Source organism: Notolabrus celidotus, chromosome 4 (assembly GCF_009762535.1).
Source record: "Notolabrus celidotus isolate fNotCel1 chromosome 4, fNotCel1.pri, whole genome shotgun sequence".
Classification (NCBI taxonomy): Eukaryota; Metazoa; Chordata; class Actinopteri; order Labriformes; family Labridae; genus Notolabrus; species Notolabrus celidotus.
In genome coordinates this window covers 3,132,501-3,142,958 of record NC_048275.1, presented here as the reverse complement: position 1 = coordinate 3,142,958, position 10,458 = coordinate 3,132,501, and the positions used below count along the sequence as shown (strand labels likewise).

General features: G+C 42.6%; 1 protein-coding gene across 2 annotated transcripts; it reads left to right on the top strand.

Annotated features, from left to right (window-relative positions):
* Positions 1-249: 249 nt before the first annotated feature.
* On the top strand, positions 250-8,226 carry btbd3b (BTB (POZ) domain containing 3b). Of its 2 annotated transcripts, XM_034681581.1 has the most exons (4): positions 250-558; positions 2,236-2,326; positions 6,100-6,218; positions 6,684-8,226. In XM_034681581.1, exons 1-4 carry the CDS (start codon positions 272-274, stop codon positions 7,714-7,716), a joined length of 1,530 nt encoding a protein of 509 aa, XP_034537472.1. In that variant the 5' UTR covers positions 250-271; the 3' UTR covers positions 7,717-8,226. The 2 variants fall into 2 exon arrangements, with proteins under 2 accessions (XP_034537472.1, XP_034537471.1); XM_034681580.1 differs by lacking the exons at positions 250-558; positions 2,236-2,326 and adding an exon at positions 5,563-5,644.
* The last annotated feature ends 2,232 nt before the right edge of the window (positions 8,227-10,458 follow it).

The following is a 10,458-nucleotide window of genomic DNA, read 5'->3' as shown; positions in this document are numbered from 1 at the left end:
CAGAAATGGAAACTCATAGAGCCTCTGCGTCTGCGGATCAAACTTCACACCGGAAGAGTGCCTTTGGTTCTCCAGCGTGAGCAAATACGAGAGTTATCCTGCAAGGTGAACCCACACACAGGAACTCTCTGCTGAGAAGTCTCTGCTGTCCTCTTTCCAAGTCCCCCTCTGTCCTCCCTCCATCTGCCCGCTCCTGGTGAATGTCTTCTCTGCATGCACTCCCACTGCTCGGCAGTTGAACACACTCATGGTCGATGCCAAGGGAAGGAACATGAAATGTCTGACTTTCTTCTTAATGCTCCCCGAGTCAGTGAAAAGCAAGTCGAGTAAGAGCTCCAAGAAAGGGAATGCCAGCGGGAGCTCCAAGCTGCCCCCCGTCTGTTATGAGATTATCACTCTGAGGAGCAAGAAGAAGAAGAAGATGGCAGCGGATATTTTTCCCACCAAAAAGCCGGCGTCCACCACCACGGTGCAACAGTACCAGCAGCAGAACCTGAACAACAACAACACCATACAGAACTGCAACTGGCAGGGGCTCTACTCCACCATCAGAGAGAGGTAGGGACATCTCAACCAGGAAGCATGCATGGAAAGTTCACTTCATGTTTTAAAGCATCAGTACTTTTAAAGATGTGAAAGAAAAGATGAATCCTCTTGCATGTGTGTGTCTTTGCATGTGTGTGTGTGTGTGTGTTATGTGTGTGGGAGTGAGCAACAGTGGGTGTTCCCCCTGCCCTGCCCTCAATCCGCCGGGGGTATCTGTGTTTACAGCCTCTCCTGCTCCTGCAGACTCTGCCGCTCTGACATAACAAGAGGGCGGACAGGCAGCGGGTGCGTTTGATTTGCACAACAGGCAGAGGCTGCTCCACGCTAAAAGCTAAATATTTACCTTGGCCTATCAGCTAAAGACCCCAGCTGTCCGCGGATAAACGGGGGCGCTTTCCGACCTGGCTTTGTTGTCTCTCCAGAACATCATGGGGCTGTTTACTCGCCCTGTGACATGTTCCACTGCTCAATAATATATGAACGCTGCTTTATTGTTGGTCCCATTCTCTCACAGCGGGGAGTTTCCATTCACTTCATTGTTTAGTGTGACTTTATTTATGTAGACAGAGTCAAGGTTGAAAAATGATAAGGTTATGAGTCATTTTTATCTTTTAAAGTGAGCTTTGAAGGACTTGACAGTTGTCTTAAGACTACTTCTTTGGTCTTGTTTTGGTCCCTCACTGTGTGTTGATTTGCTGAGGACCTTACCTGCTGAACTAAAACACGTCTCTACTTGTGTTTGAACAAATAAGGATTCTTTATGCACTCTTAATGCTGCAGAAAGATGAATGCACGTGAGATTCCCTAAATGAAATGAGTCAATGCATATAAAGGAGATTATGTGCATTAATATGTCTTTAATAGCATTATTATAATTATTTTAACATTTATTTATCCTATTTATTTAGTTATCTATTTATTTCCTGTATTATCTGATTATTTAACTTTAACTGATTTTTAATTTTGCTTTTTTATTAATTTGATTGTATTGATTTTATAAATTCATTTTATTGTAATGATTTTATTTAATTAATTGTATTTCATTACTTTTATTGTTTAAATTGTATTGCATTAGTTTTATTTTATGACTCTTATTGTATTAATTTTATTGTTTTATATCTATTGTAATAATTTTATTGTGTTGATTTTATTTTATTAATTGTATTATGTTGAATTTATTTTATTATTTTATTGTATTCATTTTTATTTGATTTGATTTATTTTATTGTATTTATTTAATTTAATTTTATTGTATTTATTTAATTTTATTTTATTGTATTTATTTAATTTTATTGTATTTATTTCATTGTATTTATTTAATTTATTGTATTTATTTTATTTTATTGTGTTTATTTATTTCATTGTATTTATTTAATTTAATTTATTGTATTTATTTAATTTTATTTTATTGTGTTTATTTTTTTTATTGTATTTATTTCATTTATTGTATTTATTTAATTTATTTAATTTATTTTATTTTATTTTTAAGTATTTTTCCTGATTATGCCTTTTATTATCTATCACTTTGGGCTGCATGCTTGTTTGTATGAAAGGTGATTTATGAATGAGTTTAATCTTGCAGCAGAATCTGAAAAGCGTGCTCTTCTCCTCTCACCCCGCCAAAATAAAGTGCACAGTTGACCTCACGTATTTAACATTCTCCTTGTTTTTGTCGTCTTATCTTTTCAGGAATTCTGTGATGTTCAACAATGAGCTGATGGCAGATGTTCACTTTGTGGTGGGTCAGCCTGGAAGGACCCAACGGCTGCCCGGACACAGAGTAAGACTTTCAAACACACAACAACAACAAGAGAGGAAATGAACAAACCCGCTATCAGCCGGGTCGGCCCCGTGTTGTTCGTATCATATCAGCGTAGAAATAATATTCCTCATCGCCAGCTGTAGTGGGAGTGAAATCCTTTGTGCTCCGCTCTCACTTCCGCACCATGTGTCTTTTCGAGACAGTCCTCAATTATTTATGTAAATGAGGCTGAAGGATGGAGGCAGGGAGAGAAAGAAGGAGGAGGACGGGATATCCTCCTCGGCAGTCATCTCAAAGAAAGGATCGTCTTTGTTTCTGCTGCGGCTCAGATTCTCAGAGACAGCTCTGCAATCACTCAACTTTTAATCAAACACATCCAGCGGAGAACACTTAGGATGAGAAGACGCAGAGAGAGGTGTATTCAGCGCTCCGTCTCACATCTTAAAAACTCTTTGAAGCTCGTTCACTTCATGAGCTTTTAAATATTTGAAAGAGAGAACCATAAATCTGCTTAAAATAGGTCGATTATTTTAAGTGTTCCTGTTGTTATCAGACGTGACCTGCAGGTGGACCTGACTCCCTTTGTTTGATCCACTCTGTGACCTCCTGTTTTTCAACATGTTCACATGAATGATTGATGCAGGTTCATAGCTGCCTCGCCCCCTCTAAAAGCACATTATGTCTGCTCTGCTTCAATATTTGGGTTCGTTAAACGTCATAGAGACGATGTTGTTAACGTAGAGGAGCATGAATACAGAGCAGGAATCTCAGGGATGCAAAGAGAGTTTATAGTCTTAGCTTAGTTTCTACTCTCGTCCCTGTTTTGACCTTTAAGTACGACAGACAGACTCAATGAACACGTGGAGCAGAGTTGATCCAACACCGATACTTTTTGATGCAGTTCTAATGATTTCAGTTTAAATGTCGGTCATATGTTGTCTAAGCTGTAGTTCAGCCTCCCTCCACTAGTTGGGGCTGCAGCTACTGTTAAAGGCTATGATGCTGTAGTGCTCTACTACCTGGATGTAAACAAGCACAGGCGACAGACAGCGGGTGTCAGTATGATCTAGAAAATGAAGATGAAGTTGTGTGTAGGCTGTGTCTGGTTCACTAAGTCATGTGGAACCTGCAAGGAGGACTGAAGGCTGGTGGTGCTAGCTCTGCTAACTGTAGCTTCATTCAGCAATCTAGTTTTCCATTGTCTCTGCAGACTCTTGCTTTGAGAAGAAAATTTTGTTCCAGTTTGACTGATTTCCTACCTTTAGACTAAAAAAGGGAAGCAGCACTTTTCTGAGGGCACTGTTTAACATTTTATCGACTGGAAGGAAATCAAAAGTAGACTTTTTTTAACATTAAATCCACTACAAGGACATATAAAAGAGCTTCATTTTATATCTAGTTTATTAATGGGCATTTTTTTATTTTCAGTTTATTTTATTCTCCTGAATGGCATCTAGAGGGCACTTTTATTGACCTTAAATTTACTACAAGGACATATCAAAGAGCTGTCTTTTGTATTAAGTTCTCTTGAAGAGCATCAAGAGAGCAGTTTTTATGTTAAATTCACTACAGGGGCAGAACAAGGACTCTTTTTTTCACATTCAATCCACTGGAGGAACAACCAGATGTCACTCTATTACATTTTAACCACTAGGAGGGCCTTTAAAAGAGCTTAATTTAATATTTACTTTACTAGAAGAGAATCCAAAGAGCACTTTCAATTTACTACTGGGGCATACACAGGGATTTATTTTTTATTTAGTTTACAAGAAGGGCATCCAGAGGACACTTTATTAAACTTTAACCACAGGAGGAGCATTCAGGTCACTTTCCTTTATGTTAAATTTACTACAAGGGCAGACAAGAGATCTTTATTCTATATGTAGTTTACTAGAAAGGCATCCAGAGAGCACCTTATTTTACATTTAGTTCATTAGAGGGAATCCAGAGGACACTTTTTCAGATTAAATCCACTACAAGGTCATATAAAAGAGCTTTATTTTACATGAAGTTCTCTAAAAGGGTTTCTTGAGCACAATTTTGAAGTTAACTTTACTACAAGGACATATAAAAGGGCTTCATTATACATTTAGTTCTCTAGAAGGGCATCCAGGGGACACTTTTATACATTTTAACACCTGACAGAGAAACCAGAGGGCATCTGTTTTTTACATTAACTTTATGAAGGCATACAAAAGAGCTTTATTTTACATAAAGTTTGTAGAAGAGCATCCAAAGAGCACTTCAATTAACTACTGGGGCATACGACAGGGATTTATTGTATGTTTAGTTTCTTAAAGGGCATCCAGAGGGCACTTTCTTTTACATTAACTTTACTAAAAGGGCATATAAAAGAGCTTTATTAACCAAAGGGACAACCAGATAGCACTTTATTACATTTTAACCACTGGAAGGGCATCCAGAGGGCATAAAAAGTGCTTCGTTTCACATTTAGTTCACCAGTAAGGTTTCCAAAGGACACTTCTTCAGCGTTTTATCCACTGAAGGACATCTAGAGGTCACTTTTTAACATTAAATTCACTATAACGGCATAAAAAAGTGCATTTAGATCGCTAGAAGGGCATCCAGGTCAATCTATTAAGTTTAACCACTGGAAAGGCAGCTGCAAGAACAATATTCATGCATTTCCCACCGAAAGACACCAGAGAAGGAAGTTTGTAATGTTTTATCCACTACAGGGAAAAACTTCTGCAGGGTTATTTTGGGACATGAGGGCGCCCACCTTGCCCCCCTCTGAGTACACCCCTGGTATTGATACATCCATTCATTCATTTGAGTCACAGCCATGAGTGTCTCCCTCCTGACCGCTCCACATGTGAGCTGTCAGACGGGTCATCTGTTCCGTTCTCTGCACAGGAGCAGGATGTTTCATCTGATGATTGGTGGCCGCAGTGTGCATTTATAGAAAGCAGTAATGGGAGGACATCCAGAATGACTCGACTGCACTTTACGCCGAGACATTATGCCGACTGGATATAACGACGCGCGGGGCGGCAATCTTTATTGTGTCCATTTGGCAGCGAGTCAGATACGCGTTCTGATTTAATTCACAAAGTTATATCGGTGCACGATGAAGGACGAGGCGAGCGCATGCAGCCGGTAATTAATGTGAACATCTGTAAAACACAAAGGGTCAAGAGGTGACACTAATCTTATTCTAATGTGCACTTTTTATACTCGTCTATGAAAGAGTGGCTGACCTCGCTTTATGACACATGAATCAGAAGTTTTAACAACACCAGCTTTGTTTTGCACGGTTTATTTCAAACTAACTTTAGAGAGCGTCTGTTTGTCCGCCCACTCGCCCACCTACATGTCCGTGTTCTGCAAACACACACACACACACAAACACACACAAACACAGACACGAGCGCACCGAAGTGTAATTGCAGACTCCCTCGTCTTGTACAGCACGCTAATTACTGAATAAAAGTCGTATTGTGTTGCATCTGATTTCATCATGGGTTCACAAAGTCATTAATTTCAGCAAATTACACTTATGCTGCATGCTTTGTCTTTTCTTTTTGGTGTTGTTTTTTTCGTCAGATGAAATCTCGTTCATTAGAAATCTGCCTCCGTGTCCTCGGGGGGGCAAACACACGGCTCGTTATGTGAGCAGATACACCGGCATCGCTCAATATCCACCACCAGAGCTGTGTTTCTATGTAAAGAACGAGAGCAACATGTGAGCTGATTACACTGAACACAAGTCTGATCTCAAATACTCTCTTCCTCTCTTCTTCCTCTCTTCTTCCTCTCTCCCTCTGCAGTATGTTTTGGCTGTCGGCAGCTCGGTGTTCCACGCCATGTTCTACGGCGAGCTGGCGGAGAACAAGGATGAAATCCACATCCCAGATGTAGAACCTGCAGCGTTCCTGGCGATGCTGAAGTAAGAAACCTCCCTCTGCTTCCTTCAGCTTGACCCCTTTTCACCTCCTTTAAACGAATCATTTCATCTTCATGTAGAAGAGTGCGATGTCAAAGCGAGGGTGGAGTGAGTCTGTAAAGTGATCCTCTCTCCGTCTCAGAGATAAAATCTATATCTGTCTGTTTTCATTTCGTTTAGGTCGTTTTGTTTTGTTTGCTGCGATTCCTGCAGAATAACTCTATCTGTTATTTACCTCCGTGCTGATCCTCCATCACCTTTACTCCTCTGTTTTATCATCTGTGTTTGTGCAGACGAGCTACAGCAGACGGGTCGCAGGAGGAAAACTATTTCCTCTAATTTGAGGAGTGATTCCTCTCTTTTAGAGTCTCATCCCGACCTCGTTTCGATCAGACGCTGATATAAGTGTACTCAATCCACTAAAAGCTCCTCTTTGTTTTTTAAATACGGTCTCCTCTTTGTTCTCAGGTACATCTACTGTGATGAGATTGACCTGAGCGCCGACACCGTGTTAGCCACTCTTTATGCTGCCAAGAAGTACATTGTCCCTCACCTGGCACGTGCCTGCGTCAACTTCCTGGAGACGAGCCTGAGTGCCAAAAACGCCTGCGTGCTGCTCTCCCAGAGCTGTCTGTTTGAGGAGCCGGAGCTGACGCAGCGCTGCTGGGAGGTGATTGATGCCCAGGCCGAGCTGGCGTTACGCTCCGAGGGATTCTGCGACATCGACTCTCAGACCCTGGAGAGTATCCTGCAGCGGGAGACACTCAATGCTAAAGAGATAGTGGTGTTCGAGGCGGCGCTCAGCTGGGCCGAGGCCGAGTGCCAGAGACAGGAGCTCACCTCGTCCACTGATAACAAGCGGAAGGTTCTGGGCCAGGCCATGTACCTGATCCGTATCCCTACCATGGCTCTGGATGATTTTGCCAACGGAGCAGCTCAGTCGGGCGTGTTGACGCTCACTGAGACCAATGACATCTTCCTGTGGTACACAGCAGCCAAGAAGCCTGATCTGCAGTTTGCCAGCCAGACCAGGAAGGGCCTGACCCCCCAGCGCTGCCACAGATTCCAGTCCTGTGCCTACCGGAGCAATCAGTGGCGGTACAGGGGCCGCTGTGACAGTATACAGTTCGCAGTGGATAAGCGAGTTTTCATCGCTGGGTTCGGACTCTACGGGTCGAGCTGCGGCTCGGCAGAGTACAGCGCAAAGATTGAGCTGAAACGTCAAGGAGTCCTGCTGGGGCAAAACCTCAGCAAATACTTCTCTGATGGATCCAGCAACACCTTCCCGGTTTGGTTTGAGTACCCGGTGCAGATCGAGCCCGATACCTTCTACACGGCCAGCGTGGTGCTGGACGGGAACGAGCTGAGCTACTTTGGACAGGAGGGCATGACAGAGGTGCAGTGTGGGAAAGTGACCTTTCAGTTTCAGTGCTCCTCTGACAGCACTAACGGCACGGGGGTGCAGGGGGGACAGATTCCTGAGCTTATCTTTTACGCTTGACATCCCCCTGTGCGAGCAGCGGACTCATATCAGTGCACTTATGGAAAGTAGAATCACTCTGTGCATAGTGCCACTTTCTTTAATTTATTTTTGTCACGATGAAAAGAATCTGATGTCAGACCTGTGAGGAGGTCTCACGTGGTTTTACTTTCAGAAATTGGTCCACTTGAGTAGGACCACATGCAGCATATGTTGTAGGATTCTGGACCGTCAGAGTCCTTAAAAAAACCACCTTGCACATGGCGTGCGTGTAAATATGAAGATATGTAAATCCTGAAATGTATATGAAGCCACTCATGTGGTTACAGCTGGTCACAGAAAATCTTATATAATGAATATGCTACGATATGTTTATTATTTCTATGCTTGCATAGAATGCACATATATAGCAGCAATACTTCACAGTCTGTATTAAACAATGAGCATTTCATGTCATGACTCAGTCAAAGCATTTCACTGACTCATACCTGCAAACAGGAAAGAACACTGGAGACAGTTTCAGGTCTCCAGTTCGGTCTAGACGCCGAACTACTGTTTCTGAAACTTGAATTTAACGTGAAGAGGAGCGGTAAGAAGATAATCGTATCCTCTCTGCAGCCGAGCACCATCACCCGTTGAAGATCTGGAGAAGTTTTCGTGCTCCATCTGCTGTAGTTCGCTCACTAGCTGTACGTTAGGGAGAGTTGTTTCTAATGTTGTGTTCACACCGGACAAGAATACAATCATAAGCTCGCTTTATTCGCACAGATTTAAACAGCTGGATTATTTGATTTGATTTTTTGGGGCATTTTACACCTTGGAGAAAGTAGGACCGTGTATAGAGCAGGAAACCAGGAGAGTGTGGGGGAATCAAGCAGCAACCTCTGCTTAAAATATGAAGTCTATGCAGAAGTGCTAAAAACTGTAGTTCATTAAGTGTCCACTAGAGGCTGGCTGCAGAAACACCAGAAACCACATACACACCAATTCAAAGAAGACGATCTTTACAGCAGAAATAAACATGTTTACAGCCTGGTTCAAAAAACGGTTCAGGTCTGAAGAGTTAATTTCTCTTTCAGCACACACTGTACGGGGGTTGAAGTATTTTATAACTCGTTATTTTTGCAGATATTAAAGTTTTGCCCAAATAAGGGCGTGGCTGACATTATTGACAGACAAGCAACCTGTAGCTGTTAGCAAGGAGGCTAAAGGCCCGCCTCTTTACCTCACACGAGCTCAGACGAAGTTAAGTTGAGTATTTCCAATATGGCACCCACCGATGATCGGCTTCAAAACAGCTCTTCAGGATCAGATGGGGACGTCTATAGGAGGAATATCCTGCAGGAAAAGGGCTTCAGGGTGGAATTGAACCCCAGCCGTGTGCTAAATGGGAACATGACTTAACCACTAGGCTAGCTCCTTACCTGAATACCGGATTATTAAATGTTTACTCACTTCATTCACGTAAATAACTCACTCTGTTTACGTGTTGAATTGTGCGTGTACGATTTCGTGTACGCGAGTACCCAAAGATTCAAGGCTGGTTATGCTAATTGAGGCAGCTAGCAGGAAACAAGTAACAGACAAAGGTTTTCATGACTTGCCAGATAATCCGACCTCCTCATTCACTTTCCTACAAGCAAACTCCTTTTTTTTTTTTTTTTTTAAGTTATATTTTTGGGGCTTTTTGCCTTTATTTGAGAGGACAGCTGAAGAGAGACAGGAAATGTGGGGAGTAGAGAGTGGGGGAAGACCAAGGGAGAGGTTCTGGTGGCTGGTGGTGAGGCTTTCAGCAGTGTGACTGCCCCCTGGTGGCTGGCTGCAGTATAGGTAAAAAAATTTGTCAAACTTTAAAAAATAAATACATGTCGTACGAATGTTTCTCACATCCGTATGCTGTGGTGATATGTAGTTAGTATTTGACTGTTTTGTGTCCAAGGCCTCTTTTTTCTGAAAAGTTTCTTCTTCGTTGGTTATTAGAGTTTAAAAAACGGGGTTTTACTTCCTGTTTCCTTTGATTCACAGCCGCCGTAGAACGAAACTTCGAAGGACACACAGCGTCTTATGACGCTATGCTGTAGGGCGGAGCTTATTACAGTGGCTTCACAGGCTCTGGCTTCACAATGGCGGCGCCCAGGAGAGGGATTTTTTGGCTTCAGAACCGTACAACGGGAAGAGGCGGAGCAACGCTGTCCATTTTTATTTACAGTCTATGGGGAAGACATGCAGGAAATGGTCAAACCGGCCGGGAATCGAACCGGCGACCCCTGCAACGAGGACTGTAGCCTCTTTATGTGGGGCGCTTAGACCGCTAGGCCACCAGCGCCCCAAGCCAGCTCCATTTTATTAGTTTCGTACAGTTCATGGTAGCTGCACACGGACACTTTCAATTTCCCCTCCCATTTTTCAGATGAATGAACTTCCGCCAGTTCGCTCTTCACATCATACCTCTGTGCTGATTGGACATCCCTGAAGGAAAGATTTGTTGAAGATCAGGTTGTTCAGCTCTCGTGAACAAGTGAACGTTGTGTGTATTTAACGCACACAAAGTTTGTGTAATTTGTGTAATTTGTGCCCAAGCACAACTCACATCTAATGATTTCCTCGTTGTCTGGTGTGAGCACAACATGAAGACGGTGTGTGATACTCTACCTTTAGGCGTTTGTATCTGAATGGTTTCCAGTAAAAATGCAGTTTTTTGATACTCTGATTCTCGTAGCTGAGCACTTAGAGAGGACTCGGGGGGGGTCCGATAGTTTAGGG

Coding starts and splice junctions, on each gene's coding strand:
- btbd3b (XM_034681581.1), top strand. CDS start 272: ATGAAATGTCTGACTTTCTTCTTAATGCTCCCCGAGTCAGTGAAAAGC. Junction 559..2,235: donor TACTCCACCATCAGAGAGAG/GTAGGGACATCT, acceptor TTATCTTTTCAG/GAATTCTGTGATGTTCAACA. Junction 6,219..6,683: donor GCGTTCCTGGCGATGCTGAA/GTAAGAAACCTC, acceptor CTTTGTTCTCAG/GTACATCTACTGTGATGAGA.